Here is a 26,974-nt window from a genome sequence, read left to right on the forward strand (position 1 = left end):
ACTGAGGCAAACAGGGGTAAGCAAGTTGCCCAGGGTCACACTGCTGGTAAGGGTCTGAGGTTGTATTTAAACTCAGGTCCTCCTGACTCCAAGTCCCTCACTCTTAACAACTGAGCCAACCAACTGGAACGGGAGACTCTCCCTTCAGAGGACTTTTCATCCTTCTAGGAGTGCCCATGGTTGGGCAAATTTAGGGCTCGTTTCCCTTCTCACTGTCTTAACTTGTCCCTATCTTTCCCTTAGTCTGTTAAATCTAGCCCCACACATTAACCCACTTTGAGCAAATGTGGTCCCTTTTCCCATGGGCCTTTTATCAACTAAGCTGAATCATCTACTGTGTGATTAAATAATATCATGCAAGATTTGTAAACCTTGAACTACCCCTATAATAGTGAATTGTTAATAGTTTTAGCATTGGTGTTTTTGACCAACCCTCTTTAAATCGGTTGTTGCATTCTCTGCCACAGGAATTGGTTCTTGTCAAAATGAAATCTAAACTCATAGGATCATACATTTCAAGCTAGAAACAACTGCTGAAATGGTTGAGTTGAATCCCCTCTCTCCTTCAGTGTTCAAGATGAGATAGGGACTCTCCCACTCTAGTAACTGAGGCATAATTGAGGTCCAGAATTTGCTGACTCCAAAGTCATGGCGTCATGCTGCCCCAATGACTTCCATAAAGGTTACAGAGGCAGAGAGGATCCACATTCTAGGTATACATCCCCAAGTGGAAAGTGTGAAGAGGCAGTAATTTTGCCAAACCTGGTGTAGGTCCAGTTTTCTCCCAAACCATTCATTCCCTGTTAAATAGAGGTTTTTCTCAGTCTTTAGGCACTTGAAAACATTCGCTCCTTGGAGGCATGTCAGCTTGGTAGGTCAAGAAACCATAGCTGTGGAAAAATCTTTATTTCACTGTTCTCAGTCATTTCTTGTGGAGATCATGAGTTAGCCCAAGCTTTGGGTTTTTCCCCCAGTTCTGGGCCTTTTAAAGCTCAGTGCTGCCACCTGGTGCACCCTTCAAGGATTGTGCCCTCAAAGAATCTCAGAATCTAAATTCTAAGAGAACAGAGCAAAAATATCTCAGACGACATCTTAAACGAGCCATCACCCACTTTTGCTTGCAGACCTCCAGAGATGGGGATCCCACTGCAACTTTAAGTGCCTTACTCCACTTTTGGATAGAAAGTACTATCTTCTGGAGTGAAGGTGGAGAAGATGATGGCAAACCACTCCAGCATCTTGGCCAAAAAATAACCCAAATGTGGTCATAAAGAGTTGGACATGACTGAAAAAAAAATACTAAAAAACATCACTCTTCTGAAGGCTCATCAAATTATACCTCTGTGTTTCTTAGGATTCTAGTAATGTCATTATTTTATAGCAAAAGTTCATCATTTTGGGGTCATGTATCTCTTTGGCAGTCTGATGAAGTCTATACACTGGCACCTTCTCGGTATAATGTTTTTAAATGCATAAAATAAAATATGTAAAATTACAAAGGAAGCCTATTATACTGAAATGTGGCTATCAAAATATTTTCTTTTTAATAACTCCGTGTACCCCAGCTTTAAAGCCTCTGTTGGAGGTTGTCTAGACCAGAGGCAGCAACACTCCCCAGTGCAGTCTGCACCAAATTAAAATGTAATTGGGAAATATTTAACAAAATAAATACAATAAAACAAAGATAACATTACATTTTAAAACCAAGTCAGTAGGCAGTCCAGAGAGATCCTTCTGTATGGTTTTGTGGCCCTTGTTTCCAGTTGAATTTGGCATCGCTAATCTAGACCAACCCAAGAAATTCTACAAAATGAGCCTGAATGGGGACAAGAGAGTTGGAGGCCTTCCTTGAGAAATCCTAAGAGAGTTGCAGATACTATAGTTGTGGCTTCAACTGAAATATACCTAATCTGAGGTCTCCTGTGTTAGGAGGCAGAGGAGGGGGAAATCAATCCAAAAGGGTGGGGGGAGGGGAGAGGGGGATAAAAAGGAGGAATATAAAAGGTGTAACAACAGTAACTCCAACAGTAAGCATCTATGACAAAGTTGGGAATTCCAGTGGTAATGGAATCATCGATAACCATTTGTATAAAATGGTATAGAGATAACTTGCATATCCTGTTTATAGATATAAATAGTGCATCCTTCTCACCATCTTAGAGTAAGGTCTTCAAAGACAGGGACGGTCTTGTTTTTCATTTTAGTATACCCAGCATCTAGCAGCGTTCCTGGCTCATTTTGCTTAATGAATGTTTGTTGAATTGTGTATTGGAATTGAGTTATAGAGATCGAAGTTGGAAGGGTTTGAAGTAATTTGCCCCAAAGCATAGTAGGGTAATCCCAAACGAGGGATGTTTTTTTAAAACATACCAATCAATTAACAAACATTTATTAAGTACCTACTAAGGACTAGGAACTGTGTGTAACCTGGAATAACCAGTTTCTGTTTTCTATATCTTCTATAATTAAATACAAATAATTTACAATTACAAATTAAATACAAATGCTCCAAATAATCTACAATTATTATCACAAGACACTAGAAATGAGTAATTGATTTGGGCTATTCCACTCCAGTTCTGTTTTCCTTATTTGTCTCATAACAGTTGAGACTTTTCCATTTTCCTATCACTATCAAAATTCCCTTTTTGGTAGTGAATTGTCATAATTTCCATTAAATGTGATAATGTTGATGACAGAGCTTATAAAGATCTACATGTGTGTGAGCGCACATGCGTGTATGTACGGTATTATATCCCTACCACCACTTACCCTTATAATAAGAACTCACCTTTATAAAATACTTTATACTTACGAGGCGCTTCCTTTACATTATCCCATCTTGTCTTCACAACAAGCCTGTTCCTGTTTTACAGAGATCAAGTTGGGGCTCATAAAGGTAAAGAGCCTCTACCAAAGTTCCACCACTAGAAAGTGATAGAGCTGAATTTGAATGAACTCTTCTGACTCAGAGGTTATGAGGTGGTCCGCTACACCAGATTGCCTCCATCACTGTGACATGAAAAGAAATTTTATCTTTTCCTCTTTCTATCTGTCCTTTCCACCAGTCGCAATAATAAATCAGATATAGAGGGAAAAGGAGGATAAGAAGGAGAGATAAGAATTTATTGCAATGGAATGGAGCTTAAAAATCAATATTTTCAGATTTTTCTCATTGCCAAAATCATGTGCATAGATTGTAGGACCTGATAACCAAGAAACAAATTTTCCATAGTGAATGAGATAAAAAATTAATATTTTAGTCCAGTTGAGGAAGGGGGAAAGTGTCATAGATAAATACAAATACTTTTTTTTCCTCTGAGTAGAAAGCTAGCTAGGTTGTTGATATTGCTTGCATATGTAAATGAAGAGAAACTTCTGAATAGTATGATGGTTGTATTGCTATATTGTTGCTTTTGTCATCCCCTTGTTGCTGTTAGTTGGTGGTAGCAGTTGGGGTGGGGTGGGCTAGGGATTTCAGAACCCAAAGAGGTTTTATTTAAATGACTGGAAGTCCAGATGAAATAGAGAGCCATGAGGGAATTTGAAGGGTCACTTCTACTTGACAGTGAGACAAAAATCTCAGGTCGAGTTTTTTCTCCCCACCTACACCCAAGTTCATTCATCAAAGTAGCCAGCCATTCATTGAACAAGAATCAGAGAAAATCTTTGTAAAAGCTTGTTCATTACATGAAGTTTATTCTAAATGGATCAACCCTTCCTATATATTTATGATGATCCTTGCTGAAATGAGATTGTATTCTACGAGAATCATAGAATTTTAGAATTGGAAAGGAAATTAGAGGTTATCTAGTTCAACCCATCATTTTACAAAACAGGAAAATCCAGTCCATTAGAGATTAAAGGATAATGGCATGGAGTTAGGTTTTTTGTGTAACACTTAGGTTTTTTGTGTAAAGACAACAGTCTGTTCCCCCACTCCTAAAATGTTTATTTTATACATCGGCTCTAAGTGAAGGGTGTCTGAGTAGCTCTTTGGGGCACTTAATAGGGGTAAGCCATCAGATGGCACTCTACCCCCTCCACTACAAGCTCAAGTAACTACACAGGTGCAAACAGGACCTAGCAGCTATAAATCTTGAGTCCCTTTTCAGTTTCTCTTAATTCACACAGACAGGACCTCCGTGGTCCCACTGTATTCCAGCTTTTCCTATTAATGCCTCCTTGGATTCTTGTTTAATCCAAATATATGACTTAATCCTATAAAAATTACAATTCACTTGGATCATGATCACCAGCATCCCAGAGGGTCTTCATGCCTTTCACAACTTAAGTGATCCAAAAGGAGTATTCATTCAAATATAGATTAAAGTACATTTGCAAAGTAAAATTGAAAGTGAAAAGTATAGCATTAAAACCAGTCAGACAGCTAGAAGGGATCTGAGAGATCATGGAATCTAATGCCCTCATTTACATATGAGGAAACTGAGGCACAGAGTCTAGGGTCACATAGATTAACCTAAGTCATCCTGACTCCAGATCTAATAGCTTAACCACTGCGACATGTCAGAGTTATTTGAATTGGTCTGAATATTCCAACTTCCTCCCCCCTCTTTTCCTGTGCACTATGTAATTCATCCCAAAAGAAATGTTTGGTCCCATAGTCACAAGAGGGATGGAAAATGGGGAAAGGTAACTGTGTGTCACCTCTGTTCCATAAACTACACCTCACTGCATTCCTAGGAAGGATTATCTATACCAGCTTCTATTTCAATAGTATTCATAACCTAGCTTCCATAGGTTGGTCACTGGAAGCTCAGAGGTCACACACCATCTCTAGCATCTTCACCAAATGGTTATCACTGAATTCCCACCAGGGAATCCATGTCCCCAGCTGGATTTTTTTTTAATAGAAAACAACATTCACATAGTGAATTTGTGTTTTATTATACATTTCATCTTTATACACTTTAGCTTTTCACAACTGCTTCTAAAGCTTTATTTAACTATTCAAATATGAAGATAAAAAATGAGGCAGCAGTGATTCTTAGGCACAGAATTTATAAGAGAAATGAAGCCCAATACTTGCCTAGTACTTACCTAATACTGTAAACCATGACAATGGAATGTCTTATTTCCTTTTAACCTAGCTGCCTTTTTAATTGCATATGAAATATAGTGAAAAACTTTCTTTAATGTGCTATTGCTAGACTGAGACTTAGGGGTTTAAATTAAGAAGTCCATATAGAAAGTATTTTCTTACTCAAGTCTTCAAGACATGAAGTGATTATTTTCCTCCTAAAGGATCTTCAAAATGTGCCTGTACACACAAGTCTGAAATTGATTTTTAGAGTCAATTTCCAATAAAAAATATTATTGTCCATAAAAGGTAATCTATAGCATTCTCTTCCTAAGAATACTGCCTAGAGTTATTCGATGTCTTCAGGTCTCACAGGATGAGCTAACAGTATAATGGATTTCCTTTCTGTGTCTCTGAAGAGCGCTTTCCTCATATCATAAGCATCTTCATCAGGCTCTCCATTGCTCAAAGAATAGTATTCCATTACTGTTCTATACACACTGTAGCCCAGTTGCTTATACATGTTGACTGCAACTTGATTTAACAATCTTACAAAGAGATCAACAAAAAATCCACCCTTTCTTTTGAAATCTCCACCAGCATCTCCATTAATTTAGCAGCTAAACCAAGGCATCAAAATTCAGGGGCAGCTGATAAAAGCTGTGACATGCCATTCTTCTCTGGCTTCTGAGCCCTCTACTTTACCATATCCTTTACCCATAATGCTTCATCCATCAGGTGTCTCTGCAACCATGAAATACTTGAACCAGTGAGCTAGATATTGCAAATAAAATGGCATACCATAAGTTTCTGTTAGTGGATCCAGATTGATGTTTTTGAAACAAAACAGGTTGTCAAAGGTGAGAGCCCAGAGCTTGGTCATCTTGCCTGCCTGTCCCAGGCCCACACTCCTGGTCAGAGCATCTGTGATAGTAATGGCAATTAAAGATTCCCCTGTATTGGCTTGGTTTTCAAATTGATTGTGTTAAAACCCAGAGCTTGTTAATCCCACCTGTGGGATGGACTTTTTGATGTGAAAAGAAAGTCCTGAACTGGGAGGAGCTGGTGATGTAGATTTGGAAAGATAAGAGAGAGGCAGAAGATCTTTTTTGGAAGCAGCACCTCCTGGAGAGAGAGAGACTAAGAGAATTGCTGGTGGCCGCTTTGAATTGCCCTGGACTTTTGAGACCTGCCCCCTGAGCTGCCAAGGACTGAGGAGACATGGCTGTTTTGCTGGTACTTTGTCTGTCTGTTTTGATGTTGTTTTGCCAGATTTGTCTACTGGTGAAAGACAGTCCTTTTGTTGAAGAAGTCCTGGAACCTGGCTGTTTGCTAAGAAGCCCTGAGACTGTCCTGCAGACAGAGAGTGAATACTGTCCACTGGTGAAAGACAGTGCTGTTGTTGCAGGGGTCTGGAGACTGTCCTGCAGACAGAGTGAATACTGTCCACTGGTGAAGGACAGTACTGTTGTTGCAGGGGTCTGGGAGCCTTTCTGTTGGTTCAGAAGCCCTGAAGAAGGATTTTCTTGTTGTATGTTTACAGAAATCCTGGGAGAGGGCTTTGCTAATGTGTTCAGGGGTTCTAGGACTGTTCTACAGACAGAGGATAAATTCATGAAGGGACTGGCAATGTATCTTATGGCCTTGCTAAGCCTTGTCTCCCCAGGAACTAAGATTGCTGAGAACTTGCCTCGTGTCAAGATGAAGAAAAGACCTCCATTTGGGTATTAAGTGCTGTGTTTAAACTTGATGTAACTCTGGGGTAGATTCAATTGTGATCCAGGGGTGGGGAACTTTTGACCTTATGTTTGGAAACTAATCTCCATTTGAGAAGAGGGGCTTTGTGATGGGCTTAATTAAGGTATAGCCTAGGGGTGGAGAAGTATTTAGAACAGAGACTTTGTAATTGATTGAATGATTGGAAGATCCTGGGGTGGGGTAGTACTTGGAGATTATTTAATCACACTTAGTAAATGCTGTATTTGGAATGATGTCATGTTTTGATCTTCTCTGTTCTTGGTTTGTCACTAAATAAAATAGAGAGCACCTATGCTGGTATTTTGAACCTGGGAAGTTGCCTTCTTTTGGCATTACATTACAGCATCCCTGCCCTAAGTGACTGGCCTCTCTTCTTTGGTGTTTCCACTGGACCTGGTCAGAGGTAATCACACCAAAAAACAGCAACACCCTCCATAAACTCAGTGCATACTGTGAACCCAGAAGGTCCCTTTTTGTGAATAGGAAATCAAATAATTATATTTAATTTATTATTTACTTTATTTTATTTATAAAAAGGAACAACAGGCAGTATGGTATGCTAGAAAGAGCAGTGGAGGAGAATCAGGCAAGAGTTGGGTTCAAATTTTGCCTTTAACACTTACCTCTTACATTGGGCAAGTCATCCAAGCCATCTAAATCCTTGATCCTCCCTTGTAAAATGGGAATTACAATAAGAGAACCCACTTCACAGGGCTGATGTGAGCTTCAAATAAAACAGTGAATGCATGGAATTTAGAAAACCTTTAAAGTGCTCTATAAATGTCAGCTATTACATTTGATAAATTGAATTTGGATTCTGTGGTTTCAAGGAGTGTCCATGATTAACGTATTTCACATATTGAAATGTAAAATTTAGCCAGGCTTGTGTTTGTGATATATGAAAAGAAAAGCAGTTGTTGGCTAATAGCATGTAGTTCTGGAATAAAATTCCAGAAAACAGTTTAAAGTGTGTGAATTAAATCTTTATAAGGAGGTGTTCTCTGCCAGTTGGGAGAGCTGAGATGTTTGGCCTAATTCTGCCCCCTTGTGGCTGTCTTGAATCAGAATAATTCACTTCACCACCTCTTGATCAGTCCTGTAACCTGCATATGGTATCATGGGACCAAGAGGCCATCTAATACAACCTCGTCATTTTACAGATGAGGAAACTAAGGTCCAGAGACAGTAAGTCATTTGGTTAAGACTACATAGCTAATGAGTAGCAAAGCCAGGGTTTAGATCCCAGATCTTTGATTCCAACTGAAGCCCTCACCAATCAGGACATATTAGACTTCTGTTAGGGGAATGTCACCCTCAGACCAAGGCTAGATGTGGAGAGTGAAGCATTGGGAGATTAATATATCATCTGGCAGTTTATTGCCTTTGACCAACACACTTTCTCCTGATCCCTTCCTGCTATGGCCTTGTATCCATGCTTCAATATTAAAGCCCTCTGTTTCCCTGAGAGATCTTTATCCCATCTTATCTAATGTATAGAACACTGGTCCTGGAGCCAGGAAGACCTGAGTTCAAACCCAGCCACAGACACTTGTGTGGCCTTGGGAATGTCATTTCATCTCTGCCTCAATTTCCTCATCTGTAAAATGGGCTTAATAATAGTGCCTACCTCCCAGGGTAGTTATGAGATATTAAATTAGTTAATATTTGTAAAATCTTTTGGAAAACTTAAGGTTCTAGACATATGCTAATATTACTCCTCCTTCTCTTGCTATTGCAATTATTATTAACAAGAAGTTACAGGGAATCCCTTTTTCCACTGGAACTCTGCACAGGACATCTTCTATGGCAGTGGACGCCACCTTTCACCAACATATATCTCCCCATTTTGTGATGTTGAACCCCTTCTTTCATTTTAATATTCTTCTTAAAGTTGCCTGGTCTTGGTTCCTAAAGTGAATTCCTCGGTAAATGTGGTGGTGGAGGAGGTGGTGGTGATGGTTCTAAAATGGAACCTAGCATCAGGTTTCAATAATAATATGGATAATACTCAGAAGAGGTCCAACCCAAGATTATGCTCCGTGAGAACCGGTTGAAGGAAATGGGAATGTTTAGTCCAGAGAAAAGAGGTCTAGGCAGAGATAGATAACTGTCTTCAAGCATTTAAAGGTTCGCCATATGGAAGAAATTGTTGATTTATAGAGGTGTCAGACTCAAATCTCCATGGGTCGCATAGCAATTTAGAAAACCACAAATTAATATTATCTATCTTGTATTGCATTTTTATTTATTTTGTTAAACATTTCAGCATTTCCCAATTATATTTTAATCTGGTTCAGTCCACACTTTGGGGTTTTGTGAGTTGCAAGTTTGATAACTCTGTTCTAGAAGTGGTAGCAAAAAAAAAAAAAGGAAGAAAAGAAAAAATGAATCTAAGTTGGATGTCAGGGAAAAAACACCCTAATAATGATAAATTTCCAAACTAGGCTGGGCTAATTCAGCAGCCCATGAACATTGTTCTCAATGGAGGCCTTTGAGTGGAAACTAGATGATATACTCAGTAAGTATCCTATTTCAAATATGAACTGCATTGGATAACTTATGAAGTCCCTTAGAGCCTTGAGGTGAGTGGGGCTCAGTGGCTCCAAATAGTCTTCTTCCCACAGCACCAAGCTACCATACTCAGAGATGGAAAGGATTTTTCAGCTGTTGTTCAGTTGTTTCAGTCGTGTCCAATTTTTCGTGACCCCATCTGGAGTTTTCTTGGCAAAGATACTGGAATGGTTTGCCATTTCCTTCTCCAGTTCATTTTACAGATGAGGAAACTGAGGCAGAAATAATTAAGTGACTTGCCCAGAGTCACACAGCTAGGAAGTGTCTGAGGCCAGACTTGAACTCTCCAAGATGAGTGAGCCTTCGTGACCTCAGGTCTAGGGCTCTATCAACTGTCCTCTCTGCCCCTGGCACAACCTCTGGAAAGGATTTTAGGGATCATTTCCAACCCTCTCATTTTAATAAAGATGAGAAAATTAAGGCCCAGAAAGGGGTAAGCCTTGTCTCAGGTTTCCACAGCCAATAAATGTCTGAGGCTGAATTTGAACCCAGGTCTTCTTGACTGCCAAGTCGAGCATCCTATATACCATGCCATGCTTTTATCCCACTCATAAAGAGCAGAGGTGGAATCTAACTTTGTGTCCTCTGAATCTCAATTCAGGGCTTTTCCCACTATCCTCCCCAGCCTCCTCTTTCCACATTAGAGGGAAGACCACCTGGCAAGGTGATGACAAAAGTATTCCTTTTCACTTGGCACACAGGCTGATTGGAAGGGCTGCATCAATTTCGTGGTTGGCAACCGGATTGAGGATGATCTTCTTATTAAGGCCCTCGCTCTTGCCATCAATGTCCCCCAGAGGAAGCTCTTCAGCTTGGTATCGTGGGAAAACATCCTCAGTCAGGTATTTGCACTTTTCTGTTGCCAAACTCATTCAAGGTTAGATAATCTTCCTATACACTTTAGATCATAGTTTCAACAGAGTATTTAGACCAGAAGAAAGCAAAGAGAGAATGGACTGTCTCTTGAGAAAGTGAGGTTCCTCTCAGTGATCATTTGTAAACAGACTTGTCAAGGATGTTGTAGATAGGCTCAGGGAGGCATGGGAAGGGAAATGGCCCTTGGAAAATTGTCTCCTCCTCTTCCTGCTTCTTTCTTTCTTCCTTCTTCTTCTTCTTCTTCTTCTTCTTCTTCTTCTTCTTCTTCTTCTTCTTCTTCTTCTTCTTCTTCTTCTTCTTCATAGTCTTTTTCTTCTTCTTCTTCCCCCTCCTCTCTCTCTCTCTCTGTCTCTCTGCCTCTTCCTCTTTCTCCTCCTCTTCTCTCTTCCTCCTTCTCCCTTCCCTTCTTTCTTCAAAGATAAAGTTAAAAGAAGACTAGACTAGAATAGCATTTATTCATTGGAGGGATATTCTGTACTGCTTTATCACTCAACCATAAAAAAGCATCTGTTAAACACTTGCTATGTGCCAGGTACTATGAATACACAAAGAAAGGCAAAAACAAAGTTCCTATCCTCAAGAAGCTTATATTCTAATGAGGGAGGACGCATGCAAGCAATCTTTTTACCTACAAGATATAGACAGTGTAAATGGGAGGTGATTCCAGAGAGAAGGGGGAGGGAAGGGAGGAGGAAAGGGATTGGGGAGGGACAGGCAAAGACCTTATGAAGAAGGTGGGATTTATGCTGAATTTTAAAAGAAGATAGGGAAATTAAAATATACATATGAAGAGAGAGAGCATTCCAGGTATGGAGGACAGGAATTTAAAGGTACAAAATTGGTAGATGCAGAATGCAAGATGTATGCAAGAAACAAGAAGAAAGCCAGTGTCACTATATCATAGAGTATGTGAACAAGAGTAAAGTGTAAGAATACTCAAACGATGAAAACGGACCAGGTTGTAAAGAGTTTTAAAGGCTAGATGATTTTATATTTTATCCTGGAGGAATTAGGGAGTTGCTGGGGTTTATGACAAAGAAGGGAGGAAGGGAGAATGTGTGACATGGTCAGACTATACTTTAGGAAGATCACTTTGGTAGGTAAGTGGAAAATGTACTGTAGTGGGAAGGCACTTGTTTATAAATATTAGAAATCTATTCAATAATTCTTTATTAACTCAATATTTAAGTTACCTATTATATTTAAGTAATTATTAGGTCAGGATAGTGACAAAGAAACAGAAGACACAATTCTCACCCTCAAAGAGCTTAAAATCTAATTCAAGATAAAAGGCAACAAAAATATGAAAAGTTCTGATACATAACAGTACAAGGTTTGTTTGTTTTTTTAAACTTCTGGACTATAATAGTGTAGCACCAAGCACCCCAGTGTCCCCAGGGTGGCTGCCACCACAGGTTCTTGGATCTGCTTTGATAAAGGGAAGCAACTCAAAATGGGTTAACAAGCTTACTTTAATCAGTCAGATATGTATCATTCACCTAGTTCAGGGGAAAACGGCCAGCACCTCGAACTTCAGAGTATACAGACAGAATTATCAAGACAGGGAAAAAGATCAAGTAGACAGATTTCCAAACTGTCCAACCATTACATCCATACCAAATCAACATCTGGCTTTCAAAGCCGGGGTGCTCTGGACAACGGCTTCCCAGAGTTTCATCTGATCAAATCACAGAACACTTCTCAAAGTGAGGCCCAAAACAAAGCTATACATCAGGGCTTATATAGCCTTCTCCTGGCTCAGAGAATGTAACAACCTTATTGACTCACTGGCCAATCAAGAAGTATCTACTGAAAAACAAGCCTCCCACCCCAGACTCCAGGTGCACTTTAGCCTAGGGGCAGGGAAAATCTTTAAAATTTACATTCCCATTACAAATAGAAGAGAAATTTTAAGGCAGGATGCAATAAACTGCCTAATGCATTTTGCAAAACAAAACAAAATATGATTTTAGAAATCCATAGAAGGAAAATATCATAAGAAATATATTGCTGTCATTTCCAATTAATATAGTGACTTAAAAGGTTATCTTGACACAAAGTCAGAAACCAGGACCTAGAGCTGAAGATATAAGCAAACAGAAGAATATGTCACATGCTTAAAAAAACACCGTGGACCAAAAGAAACACAGAAGAAGAAACCCTTTAGCAAGAATAAGGAGAGTATGTCTCAGGGGAAAATATAACTTGGTCACAAGGACTCCAAGTCTAGAAGAAATTAACTGAAAGGTTAAAAAAATGAAATTATAAGTGAAATAATGTTGGCAGTGAAAAAATTGGAAGGAGAATAAATAGCTTTGAACAGAAGGTGGGAAACATTACCCAAATAAGAGACTCCCTGAAAATTAGAATCAAAGAGAAATTAATGACTCCAGGAAGAAAGAAAAACAAGAAATAGAACAAAATAAATAGATTAAAAAAAGAAAATATATGGAATATATTATAAAAAATAACTGATTTAAGGGGCGGCCAGGTGGCTCAGCGAGTAAGAGTACCGGCTCCAGTGTTGGGACGACCTGGAGATCGAATCCCGAGCTCAGACACTCAGCACCACACCCAGAAATAACTGGCCGTGTAACCTTGAGCAAGTTACTTAACCCCGATTGCTTAAAAATATATAAAAAAAAAATAACTGATTTAGAAAACCTATCTAGGAGACAGAATTAAAGAATCTTCAGACTTGCTGAAAACCATGATTAAATAAAAATTATAGGCACCATATTTAGAGAAATAATTTTTTAAATGGTCAGATCTGTTAGAATCAGAAGGAAAAAAAATTGAGTACAGAATCTACTTATCACCACTTCCTGAAAGAAACCCCAAACTAAAGGTACCAAGGAAAAATCAGAACTAACAAGTCATTTTTTTAAAAAAAGCTACAAATATCCAGAAAAGAAGAATAGTCCAGGAACTCTTGGAGGGACCAAGGAACCACAGTCAGAATCAAAACAAGATTTGGCGCAAGTAGTTTAAAGGAGAGAAAAGGCTTGTAATATATTCCAAAAGGCAAATAATAAAGGATTACAGAGTTCTGGGTCACGCGAGCAAGATAAAGGATAAAACTTTTTTTCCTAGTCCCTACTTTCAAAGATAAAAAAAGACATGCTCCACATGTAGAGCAATTACAACTGAGTACAAAAGAAAAGAAAGCAAGAAGCTCAACAATGAAACAGCCCCATGTATAGAAAATTGAGAAAATTACTCGGGAAGTGCTCACTCAGCAGCCCTCACTCACCCATCTTTATGTTACAGCAGGAGATATAAAGCACTTGATGTACTTGTGTTTTGGGATTCACTCAGATTTCCTGCTGCTGCGTGTATTTTGTTGGTTTACCCCATCGCTGCCTCATCACCCTTGTTCTGCAAGTAGTGAACTTTAACTCAACCTCCTTCATTAGTTGAGGGAAAGCAGGAAACTTCAACCATGCTTCACTTTGCCTAGAATGGCCATTTATGTTAGGGAATTCCAAGGGGCCAAAAGCAAGACCACCACCCCACTGTCCCTAACTCTGCAAAAACCATCAGACTCCTCCTTGAATGAATCAGTTCATCCAAAGAACTAAAGAAAGTGGGCGGGGAACAAGGGAATATAGCATGCATGTCTACACTTGAGTCTGAAGAAAAGACAAATGGAATCCAGTTAGAGCTAATCTCATCCTCCTAAGAGCTACTTGAAGCAAGGACCAAGGACAGTGAATTCCCCAACACTGGAAGAGACTGAGATAGTGTTGTGACCATTCCCCAGGAAAATATCCTTCCAAGGAAAGGAATAAGAAACCCAGAGAAAAAAGCAAAAGCAACCAAAGATTTCAAAAGGAATGGAATTAAACTTAAAACCTGAAGCACAAGCAGGTAAATGAACTGAAGCAAGTAAAGCAGGTAAAAGATATTAAAATTAGAACCACAATCACCAAAACTTCCAAAAGATTATAAATATATTTTTAATTGTTTTTTAAAAAGGAAGTTGAACCAATATTTGATAAGAAACATAACCCAATGATCCCTAGAAGGGCATTAAATCTTAGTAGGGGTTCAAGAATGGTTGAAAGAGTGATAACCCTGACAGTAGAATTTAGGAAGGAGAAAGTGGCAGAAATTATGTTCTACACAGCAGAAATAGCAGAACAAAAAAAAAAAAAAAACAAACACGAATCCAGAGTGGTTAGTCTTTCCAAAGAAGTGAGAGAACAATGGATTGCGAATGCAAATATACTGAAGTGAAAGATACTATGGAAGAAAAACAAAAGGCTTAAACATTTAAAAATTAAAAGAATACACAGTGTAAATGGAATCAAAACCATTGATCATGAAGACAAGATTCATAAATAAAATCTAAAGATGACAGGCCTCCCACAAAACCATGACAATTTTTTTTTTAATCCTGAACATCATTACTTTAAAAAATAACATAAGAAAACTGCCCAGAAATTCTGAATACTAAAAACAAAGCAATACTGATTGAAAGAAAACACAGATCACCTGAACAAAGTAAAACAAAAACAAAAAGCCCCTCTGCTTTAAGTTACAAGACATAGTTGTTTAATTTAACAATTCCAATTTCAGACCAAGAATTCTGTAAGTGGCTATGAGAAAGACTTTCTCATATAAAGAAAAGGAAAATTGAATAACATAAACATAATATTCATTCTACACCCACCAGAAACTGGAAATATATTCCAACTCAAAATGACCTGCAAACTTGAGCCTAATCATCACTGACAAAAGATGAAGACACAAAAAGTTTATTTGACCTGCAAATAACCCAAATAAGAAAAGCAAGAGGTAAATAAAAACAGCTATCCAGGAAAGAATAATTAACAAAATGAATTATCCCATTTCTAGAGACTATTCAAGCAAAAAAAAAAAAAAAAGAGAAAGAAAAAGACATTTATGTGTTAAAACAGAGACCATTAAGAAATTTCTTTCTAAAAGTACATTAAAAGACAAAAATAAAACCAAAATTTAAAGATATTGGAGAGGGAGGAGAAGGCCTAAAGTACCATGGACTAAATTTTGTAATTTCCTCTTACAGATTAGTCCATTGTGTGAGACTAAACTGCAGAATCTAATAAATGGTACAGTGGGGGAAAGGGGAGGCAGTGAATAGAAGGAAATAGGTGATACACTTTAATCAAGGCAAGGATGAGCAACAAAAGAAAGCTAAATCCTGTAGTTTCTCAGCAAAAAGGGAGACTAAAGGAGGTTGGGAAAGAAAAGTAGTCAAAGTAGGTATTGAAAGGAGGAAAGAAAAAAAGGAGATCTCAAATTAAAGTAGGTTGTGCCACTAAAAAGAACTCCCATGGAAGATGACACACTTTCTGTAATATTAGATAGAAATTTTACAATGGGTCCAATCTTCAGGGAACTGGTAAACAGTGAGAACAGTTGCTTTGAATACTATGCCCCTGTGGAAAAGTTCTTACTTCAGGAGAATGGAAAAGAAAGCTCTTGTGGCAACTAGCCTACAAGAGTGAGAGGACATTGACCCGGAGAAGAAATAACATGGACATTGAGAAAGAGAATTACTACTAAGAATCAATCAATAAACACTTATTAAGTCTCTGCTATAAGCCAGGCATTGCGCCAAGCACTGTGAAAAGGGAAATATTCTTGAAATGCATGATTAGAGAACCAAGGAAATTTTTGCCATGGAGCAATACTTCTATCCTCATTATGCCTTCATTAATTGACAGCTAAGTTGTACAGGGGATAGAGTGTACAGCCTGAAGTCAGGAAGACTCATCTTCCTGAGTTCAAATTTGACATCAGATACAGAAAAGAATAAAGCTCAGGGGAAAAGGGGGACGAGATCTATTAAAGCAGTAACACAGAAATCATTCCAAAGGGAAAACTTAAACTTGGTACTTGTAAACTTTAACTCCATGAGGAACTCCAAAAAGACCAAAGTAAAAATAAATAAATATACAAAACATAAATTTAAAAATGAAAGTTAAAAATTGACAGAAAGTAAGGAGAATAAATGAAGAAAGCAAGTTGAAGTAATCCTTCTTAGAGAAATTTGTAGGAAGAAAAGTAGCCAACACAAGAAGTTGGAAGGAGGGGAAGGAGGAGAAGAGGGATTTTGAAATTAGCCACTTAACTGAGAAGAGAAAAAAAGGAAAGAGGGGAAAGACTCGAAATAAAAGAGAAAAACTAAAGAAAGAGTAGACAAATGGGAAGAGGAGAGTGTTAAAGGAATAGAGAATGTGAGAAATAACCATCATACCAAAAAAAAAAAAACTGCACCTGGCCATTAATGAATTTAGAAGAAAAAAAAGATTTTTTATTTCACGTCATTTTGGACAGGTGACCTGGCCTTCACCCCCTTGTGGAAAAGGGTAACCTAACAGGTACAGGCATGCTTTAAGACAATTACAAAGTACTTTTATTATTTCTATCCCAATTTGCATTTCCCTTTTGTCTCCCATTGGTCAAGGATCACAGGGTTCACAGCCTATCTGAAAACACCTAAACCTCACCCCTACGTGGGTCTTGGCCCTTGTTTACATTCTGTTCATTTCTATTTCCTTCCCCCCTTCATTCTTATTCTCTTTATATATTATTTAGTAAAGGAAATAAAAAACCATAAATATTTTTACTCTTATCCCCGATGTCTACATCACTCAGATTTTATGATTTCCATAGCATGAGAAAGAAATTTTCTCAATTGTTAAGAGAATTGACAACAGTGTGAATTGAAGATTCAACCCAGGATATCCAATAAGAAGACTCCTATTATCTAGACAATGTCTGGGTTAATGGACCCCATCTTTGGTGAGCTATACCTGGTCCATCAGTTTTTGATACAAAAGAAGAAGACACTCTTGGAGAATAAAGAAATTAAATTAAATAAAGAAATTAAAGAAATAAAAAATAAATAAATAAAAATAAAAAAATAAATCTTCTTTTAGATATGCTGATTAATAATAAGTGGCTAACATCCCCCACTGCTTTCTTCTGCAGTCAGTTTATCTCTTACATTAATAACAAGTATGATTCCTTAGGTTCCACAAATTATGTTTGTATGATGTCTGTGAAAACAAAATTCAATCATCCCTTACAGAGAAAAGAGTCTGTGGGAATTGGATTTCCTTAAAGTAAATTAAGCACAATTAATTGTTATAGCAGGGCATTGAATTTAAAGAGAAATGGGAAACAAAAAAGGTTCCTAAATAAAAAAAAAATAGAGACACAACAGGAAGAAAACATAACTTTGGATATTGTTGAATTAGGCTATTCAATAGAGTGAAAAAGAATGCCAGATTGGATAAAAAATAAAAGCATCTAAAAACCAAAGAGACTCATAGAATAAAAATAAGGGGCCAGAACAAAATTTGCTGTGCATCATCAGGGAAATCCAAAAATACAGGAATTGTAATCATGTTATTAGACAAAGGAAATGCAAAAATTCAAATATAAACAGAGAAAAACAAGGAAACTACATGATATTGTATGGAATGGGGGGTGACTCACAACATTAATGTTACACTTGTATGCTCTAAATGTCATAGCATCTAAATTAATAAAAGACAAATTAACTAAATGAAGAAGAAGAAATAGAAACATTGATAGAAACATCATAATTGTAGGAGACAATTAAAGGTTATTTCTCATTGTTGAACAAATCTAGCAGAAAGAATAAAAGGAAAGAAATACACTTGAACAAATTGTTGGAAGAATTATAAATAAAAAAATTATGACACCTTCTGAATGGGACTGCTAGAAAATGCACGTATTTCACATTACCAAATATACTTTTTTTCAAAAACAATACAGTGTATTAGAACACAGAAACTTCAAAGGAATGCAAAAATTCTAAAATACTAAACACATTTTACAGGTAATAAAATAAAATGGTAATTCAAGGAACACAAGCAAAAGACACAGACATAAGTGGAGAATTAATAATAAATTCTAAATTACTGAGTCAAAAAACAAATAATAAAATAATCAATAATTTTGTGAAAGACAATGATAATGATGAGACAGCATACCAGCATTTCTAGGATGCAGCAAACGCAGTCCCTAGAGGGATATACACACATACATGCATTCATGTGTGTGCTAACATGTACACATGTGTATGTGCATCCCCAAAATATCAACAAAATAGAAAAGGAATGATTAATGGACTGAATATGTATTTTAAAAATAGAAAATGAATAAGTAAATCCAAAAGAAGTACAAAAAAATAAACTTTGAAAATTAGAAGAGAAACTATAGACCTGAAAAACAAAACTAAAAGTGGTTTCTTTGAAAAGACTTATAAAACTGATAAACTTTTTATCTTCCAAAAGAAGAGAGAAAAAAATCAAATCAACAAAATGAAAAAAATAATACACTAAAAGCTTATACCTAAAAATAACTTATTCTAAAAATGGAGTATAATCTTACAGGGGGAAAGTGTATCTTTATTAGAATAGAGGACTTTGGAGCATTCAAGAGGAATAGAAACTGAAATGCAAGCACTGGAATGAAGAGAAACCTAAAAAAGGTAAATACACTCAATAAATTGGAAACCACTGAACAATGATAAAGCACGTATATTCTAATGGGAGGAGACAAACAAGTGTCCTTTTGGAATCCAAATTATTTAAAGGTTACCAAAAAAAACTAAATAAGACTCATATGGGATCTGGGTATCATTCTGTGTTACTTTTTTAATTTTAGGAGTAGAAATAATGGGAGAATAATGGAATACATGAGAAAAGAATAAAGGAAATTACTATTTTGTAATAAATTTTGACGCATGAAAATAATATGGGAGGACAGGATAGACACAGTGGGCATCTCCTAAGACTCTTTAAACATGCTCACATAAATACATACACACAAAAATGATTTGGAAAATTACATCAAATTTAACAGGGATGTAGGCAGGGACAAGGGCAAGGAAAATAAATGCAGGTAAGAAATAATCACAAGCAAAACAAAATTCACTACTGGAAAGTTTATCAAAAAGAAGGATTAAATATTGAGAAGGAAGGAGTAAGAGCCAGAGCTCACAGTCTCACCCTGGTGAAGGTAAGAGGGGCATATGATTGGAAATAAGAGTATTTCAATTATAGTCTAGTAATGTTTATCAAATTCCTTCTCTTTATCCTTCTTTGTAAAGAGTAACATGGGAGGAAAAGAGGTAAAAATATAAGAAGTTATGATGAAGATAGATGAACATTCAACCATCACGACTGAGTAAGAATGATATGAATTCATCCACAAAATTGAAAAGAAGAGAAGAATGAATTAGAAAAGAGAAAGATTCATGCAGATTTAAAATGAGGGTCTAGAGCAGAAAGTATTCTTCAAATGAAAATCAAAAAAGCAGGGACAATCACAATCTCATACAAAACAACAGTAAAAATAGACATGGTTAAAAGAAATAAGCAGGGGGCAGAGCCAAGATGGCAGAATAAAGGCAGGAACTTGGCTGAACTCCCACTCCAACCACTTCCAATACCTATAAAATATGACTAAACAAATTTTAGAGCTACAGAGCCCACAAAGTGACAGAGAGAGAAACAAATCTCCTGCTGAAGGCAGCCTGGAAAGCCAACAAAGGGTCTATCACACCAAGTTGGTTGCTGAGCACAGTCCCACATTAGCCTCCTGGGTCCAGACCCAGGGCAGCCCTGACCAGCAGCACAGACCAGCCAGAGCAGACTTCAGGAGAGTGAATCACAGGCAGCTGTGGTGGTTTCCAGGCTTCTCAACCCATAAACCCCAAAGAGAAAGTAAAATTTAAAAAATAGTAGGGAACTCTGTTGGAACTAGGTGGAGAAGAGCATGGTCCAGCCCCTGCCCTCAGGGCAAGAGGCAGCAGAGGCACACAGCAGCTGCAGTTCTGCCACGTGGCTGACTCCAGAGCTCCTGGCCTGCAGATCCTAGGCGGACTAAGCAACCATTCAGAGGGTCATTGCTCTTTCTTTGACCTGCTTGGATTTGGATCATGGTCTTGGGTGGTAGTCCTGGGGTGTGTGGCCAATGTGCCAGAGCTTGTGGTGGCTGTAGAAAGGGCATGCTCCTCAGACTTCTGACAAATCCCAAAACCCTCACAATTTGAGACACAGCTCTCTCCACTCTGGAAGCACAGTTCTACCATAACAAAGAGTTTAAAAGTCAAGTAATTGGCTGGCAAGATGAGCAAGCAGAGGAAGCACAATCAGAATATAGAATCCTTTTTTGGGGACGAAAAAGATCAAAGCATAGAACCAGAAGAAGTCAAAATTCCTGCATGAAAAGTTTCCAAGAAAAATATGAATTGGTTACAGGCCATGGAGGAGCTCAAGAAGGATTTTGAAAATCAAGTAAGAGAAGTGGAGGAAAAATTGGGAAGAGAAATGAGAATGATGTAAGAAATCATGAAAAGTAAGTCAACAGCCTGCTAAAGGAAACCCAAAAATAATGAAGAAAATAACACCTTAAAAATAGCCTAACCCAAATACAAGAATCAAGAGAAGCATGAGAAGGTAAAAGGGAAAAATAAACCATAAGGAACTTATTCAAGTTGAACTATTTACAATCCTACATGGATAAACAATAATCCTTATGAAGTTATGAACTTGAATAGAATTGTTTTTTTTTCATTTAGTGATAATTTGACCTCTGGCAATTACTAAATAGAAAGGATTATACATATTTTTTTTTTCTTAGCTCTATATGACACCTTTACAAAAATGTAACTATGTACAAGGGCATAAAACCCTCATAAACAAAAACAGAAATAGTAAGCACATCCTTTATAGTTAGTCCATATTTATTAAACACTATAAGCCAGGCATTATGCTAAACATTGGGGAGTCAAAGAAATTTTTATAATATTATCTCAGTCCTCTAGTGACTCACATTTAATATAAAACAGTACAATAAAAATTATTATCCATAATGATCTTATAGAAACCAAATACTTTAATACTAAGTATTAAAAAGAACATATGGTTGAGTCAAAGAGCAAATCATAGAAATAATAAATAATTTCATTAAAGAAAACAACAGCAATGAGACAACATACCAGAACATTTACAATGTAGCCAAAGTAATCTTTAGGGGAAAATGTGTATCTTGAAACACTTTCAGCAATAAAAGAATACAAAACCAAGTTAATGAATTGTAGCCAAAATGTAATTAGAAAATAAGCCCATCAAAAAGTCATGACCCAAAAAGATAAAAAGAATTTTTCTTAAAATTCAAAGAGGCAAATTTCAAATAATAAGGTAAAGACTCACTATTCAACAAAAACTGATGAGAAATATTAGAAGTAGTCTGAAAGCAATTAAATTCAGATAATCAAGTAATATAATAAGTTATAATTATATATTATTTATATATATAATAAGTTATAAAGATAATCAAGCAAAATAATAAGTTCCAAATAGATACATGACCTATATATTAATGGGCATATCATGAATAAATTGTATAATAGGAGAAGGTGATAACTTTCATATCTATGGATAGAGGAATGTTTTTGATGAAATAAGGAATTTAGAGAGGATCATAAAATATAAAATGGACAATCTTGTTTGTATCCAATTAAGAAATTTCCACACTATTCTCCAAAAGATAGTCAAAGGATATGAATGGGCAGTTTCCAAAAGAAGAAAGGCAATCCATCAACAAGCATATTAAAAATGCTTCAAATCAATAATTATAAGAGAAATGAAAATTTAAAAAAAACCTGAGATCCTAACTCACATTCATCAAACTTGTAAAAAATGGGGTGGGAGAGAAGAAAATGACAACTTTTTGAGAGAAGGAAAGAAGACGGGAACATTGGAACTGAGTAGTAGAACACTGCCAGAAGGAGAGAGTAAGACTGTTCCAGTCTAGTATTTTTAAAAACACAGCTAGTTCTGACTCTTCTGCCAATGGAAAAAGTCTATTCCAACCTACCTGGTAGAGTAACACAGGATGTCTTCTCTTAGAAGCAGGTCCCTGCAGTTTCCCAAATGGGTACCTCCATGCTCACCATCAGGCACATAATTTTGAGTGTCAGTGATAAACTGAGAATGTACAAGAACAACCTCATTACAGTCAGAAAGAAGGTTGTGGTACAAATAGTGCTATTTACAAGATAAAAGCGGCTTGACTTATCTGAGGAACCTTTGCTGACACATTCTTTGGTAAACCTAAGGCACTTAAGAGGATATCAGAAGCAAATAGGTCTTCTTTCTTGAGGTCCCTTAAAGAGTATACTCTTTTGCATTTTCAGGTTTCTGCACAGGCATAGGAGTCATCAATAATGCAGCTGCAAGGCTGGAGACCCTTGACTTGGGACAATCAATCCAGGGAGGGGCAGTACAGACTGTAGGTATAGCAGAAAGATGAAAGAAAGAGGAAGAAGGCCCATAAGTACAAGCACATTTTAGCAGCACTTTTTGTTTTAGCAAAGAATTGGAAATAAAGTGGGTGCCCATCCATTGTTAAATGACTGAGCAAATGACAGTATTTGAATTTAATATAACAGCAGTAGTAATAATAATAGCTTAGCTAACATTCATGTGGCACTGTAGCAGCAAGCACCCCAAGTGCATCCTCGGGGTTTGCTGCCCATACAGGTTCTTGGATCTGCTTTGTTAAAGAAAAGCAACTCAAAATGGGTTAACAAGCTTACTTTAATCAGTCAGACATATATCGTTTACCTTGTTCAGGGGAAAAGGTCAGCACCCTGAACTTCAAAGTATACAGGCAGAATTATCAAGACAGAAACAGATCAAGTAGACAGATTTCCAAACTGTCCAACCATTACATCCATACCAAATCAGCATCTGGGTTTTTCAAAGCCGGGAGGGCCCTGGACAACGGCTTCCCAGAATCCATATCAAATCACAGAACACTTCTCAAAGTGAGCCCCCAAAACAAAGCCTCACATCAGGGCTTATAGAGCGTTCTCCTGGCTCAGAGAATGTAACAACCTTATTGACCCACTGGCCAATCAAAAAGTATCTACTGAAAAACAAGCCTCCCACCCCAGGCTTCAGGTGCACTTTAACCTAGGGGCAGGGAAGATCTTCCAAATTTGCATTCCCATTACTTTCGGCCCCAAGATCTTTCATGCCCATAGCATAGACAATTTACTTTTGAATCAGCACTAAACATCTCTTAGGTCACATTTTCAAAGAACAGAACTAAAGTTACCAAAGTGGCCACTGGGCCTTAAACAAACACAAAGTACATTGCATTACCACCTCAATTCAAAACAAGAGTTCAAATAAAGTTCTCTGGGGGAGGGGGGAGGGGTAACCTTCCCCTCACACAGCTCCAGCCCCTGCCTCCAAGCACAGAGAGGGGGCTGGGCAACAAAACCAACAAGGTGGGGTCCCTGGGGATCCAAGGCACATCATCCCACCCACCATAGTCACAAGTCCATCCTCCCCCTGGGTCCCAAACTGTGGGATGCAGCCAGGAAACACACTCAGTGCCCCTGCTTTGCTGCTCAGTTCTTATCTTTTCCTGTGGCTGAATTCCGAACTCCTGGGTTCCTTTTCCTCCCGCAGGTGGCAGCCGCTCCTGGCTTCTGCCCAGGTCCCGATGCAGGCAGCTCACCATTCCTGCTCTCAGCTCAGTGAAGTCCGCATGCAGGCCATTCTTCTCTCCTGCTCCATGGCTCCACAGAATCACAGCTACCACAACTGGGAAACAAACAATTATCCCAGTCCCCATACTTTCCTTTTACTCTGCAGATCCTGTTCGTGACGCCATTTTGTAGCAGCAAGCACCCCAAGTGCGTCCTCAGGGTTTGCTGCCCATACAGGTTCTTGGATCTGCTTTGTTAAAGGAAAGCAACTCAAAATGGGTTAACAAGCTTACTTTAATCAGTCAGACATATATCATTTACCTTGTTCAGGGGAAAAGGTCAGCACCCTGAACTTCAAAGTATACAGGCAGAATTATCAAGACAGAAACAGATCAAGTAGACAGATTTCCAAACTGTCCAACCATTACATCCATACCCAGTCAACATCTGGGTTTCCACATCTGGGTTTTTCAAAGCTGGGGAGGCTCTGGACAATGCCTTCCCAGAATCCATATCAAATCACAGAACACTTCTCAAAGTGAGCCCCCAAAATGAAGCCTCACATCAGGGCTTATATAGCCTTCTCCTGGCTCAGAGAATGTAACAACCTTATTGACCCACTGGCCAATCAAAAAGTATCTAATGAAAAACAAGCCTCCCACCCCAGGCTTCAGGTGCACTTTAACCTAGGGGCAGGGAAGATCTTCCAAATTTGCATTCCCATTACAGGCACTTACTTTGTGTCAGGCACCATGTTAACTGCTTTATAATTATTATCTCATTTTATCCTCACAACAACTCTTTGAAGAAGATGCTATTATATACAGATGAAGAAACTGAGGCAAACAGAAGTTAAATGACTTGCCCAGGATCATACATCTAGTAAGGGTCTAAGGCTGGATTTGAGTTCAAATCTTGCTGAGCCCATGCTCAGCACTCTATCTACTGCCTTATTTCCCTTCCCCTTCTTGCACTTCAAGGAATGAAGAAAACCCCCAAATTCCTGATGAAGAGTGGCTTATCTTCTTGAAGATAATAAGATTAACTCATGAAAGTTTTTGCTAGCATAAGGGTTCCAACTCCATCTGGTTTCTCTCCCTGTAAAGTCAGGAAGCTTTAAAAAGAAGAAGAAAGTTCTAAGCCCCTAGGTGATTCTTTTGATCACCAGGCAGGAAAGAAGATTTCTCAGACAGTTGAATATGATGTAATCAATTATTAACAATCCATCCTCCTCACATATCACACTCTATTATAAAAATACCAACTCAGGTCACAATTAAAAATTATCTCTATATAGAAAACCATCATTTAAAAAATAGAAACAATTTTGTTCAGCAAAATTCAAAATAACCAGAAAAACACTAAATAATGAACTAAATAATTAATAATTTCCCACCACATATAATAAATAAAACAGAAGGGAGAAACATAATTTATTAAGTTCATTGGTCTAGTTTAGTGATTTCTCTCAGTAGGATTAATTTGGTAATTCCCAATTGTGTGAATTCTTTTAATAAACCAAGCATTGAGTCAGGAAATGGGGGGGGGGGGAGGAGAGAGAAAAGCTCTAGTCTCTACAAACCTACACACTTATTAGTCCTGTTGGAAGCTTCTCTTCAACATTAACATGGCAAATGGAGATGGAGGATAATGAGAAAGAGACAGGCATCTCATGGCTTGTAATCTCTCTCACTTTACACTGTTGAAATTCATCCAGGGTTTAGCTATTTAAAGTCCCCAAGGGTGGGGGGCTAATTTGTTTGCTCAGTGAATCATTTGTTCCCTTCTGGACTCAGAAAGGTGTTCTCATCTCATAAAGGGATCACAGCATGTGACACCTTGTTAACACATTAAAACCTCATCATTTGTGACTACATTCTGTGACTACAATCTAAGCTTGAGATGGGAGATCACCTCCCCCATCTCTTACACTAGTATGTGAATTCTTCATAGCCTTCAATGGCTTCCAGCAAATTCTGGACCATTGCTGAGTTTTGTTTTTATTTGTTTGTCTGTTTGTTTATTTTTTGAGCAAAGAGGCTGGACTCATTGCTGAGAGGGCCCACTGGCTTCTCTTCCTTTGGCTCACCAGGAAGACACTTCCATATTCTGCCTAGGAATCTTGATGCCAGAGTAAATCATTGCCACCCTTCTTTTGCAATGTCTTTTTTGGGAATACACACAACCTCTCAAGACAACACTATGCCATACAAATATCCCAGAATAAGTTTCCTTCTCTGAATGGCTAGGGCCATTGGGAGATACCAAAAAGCAAGAATGGTAAAGCAAAAATCTCTTTGGTTGTTTTGTAGTTACTTTTTCAGGTCTCTGCATATAACAAGCAGGTCTTTCTTTTGTTCCATACTTCCTACTCATTCTCAATGCTTTTACTTGTCTTACAGATCAATGCACCTCCTCCACCCCCACCTCCAAAAGGAAAGAAACATGCTGTACCTGCACCCTTGTATTATGAGGTGGGTAAAAATACTTACTGAAAATTGACTTTTAGAAAAATGAAAATAGAGGCAACAATGTAACGGTCATATTTCCCAATTTAGTCATTGACAACAAAGGAATTTCTTCCAGTATTCTGATCTTATAATGACACAAGACAAATACAAATGGACTGAATGAACAACCATTTCCACCTTTGTTTAAAGTAGCCAGATGCCAGCTTGTCCCAACTAGTTTCCAGCTTCCCTCTTGGTGATTTACATGTGTATGTGTGGTTGGGGGGGGGGGGAGATCTATTCTGTTATTGCAGCAATCTATGTGTGTATATAAAATATACATATATATGATATGTGTAATACCTGTGTCTGTATGTGTGTATATATTTATGTATGTGTATTTATAAACAAACACATATGTGTGTGTCCTAGCTATTTATCCTGCTCTATCAATCAACCTCTTTTCTCAGATATTTTCTTTCAGAGTTCATGTAAATGTCAAAGAAAGGAAAACAAGTAAACAAAATACCTCTAAATATTTAAAATTGTTTAAGTATCACTGTTAACTTAAAAAAATTATCTAGGAATAATGTCTATAGTTCTTGGGTCACTTCTGTTAAAGAAAATTTCTGAGTAGGAGTACATATTATAAAAGATCACATAATGACCACATAGCATTAGTTTCACAAAGATCACAATGGGAAAATGTGCATATGATTATAAATATATTTTTAAGGAAACTTGGTG

General features: G+C 37.7%; 1 protein-coding gene and 1 pseudogene across 1 annotated transcript in view; one reads left to right on the forward strand and one right to left on the reverse strand.

Moving 5' to 3' along the window:
• Positions 1-26,974, forward strand: part of SPAG17 (sperm associated antigen 17) — a 266,279-nt gene that overhangs the window by 28,150 nt on the left and 211,155 nt on the right. The window contains exons 2-3 of the mRNA XM_069089276.1: positions 10,072-10,212; positions 26,180-26,251. Coding sequence (XP_068945377.1) covers positions 10,072-10,212; positions 26,180-26,251 — 213 coding nt within the window. The remainder of the gene's footprint in view (positions 1-10,071; positions 10,213-26,179; positions 26,252-26,974) is intronic.
• LOC138162155 (N-alpha-acetyltransferase 20 pseudogene) lies at positions 5,380-6,107 on the reverse strand (annotated as a pseudogene).

The sequence above is a fragment of the Petaurus breviceps genome, unplaced genomic scaffold (genome assembly GCF_028583685.1).
Source record: "Petaurus breviceps papuanus isolate PSGF00001 unplaced genomic scaffold, PetGlider_PUasm1.0 186, whole genome shotgun sequence".
In the NCBI taxonomy this organism is placed as follows: domain Eukaryota; kingdom Metazoa; phylum Chordata; class Mammalia; order Diprotodontia; family Petauridae; genus Petaurus; species Petaurus breviceps.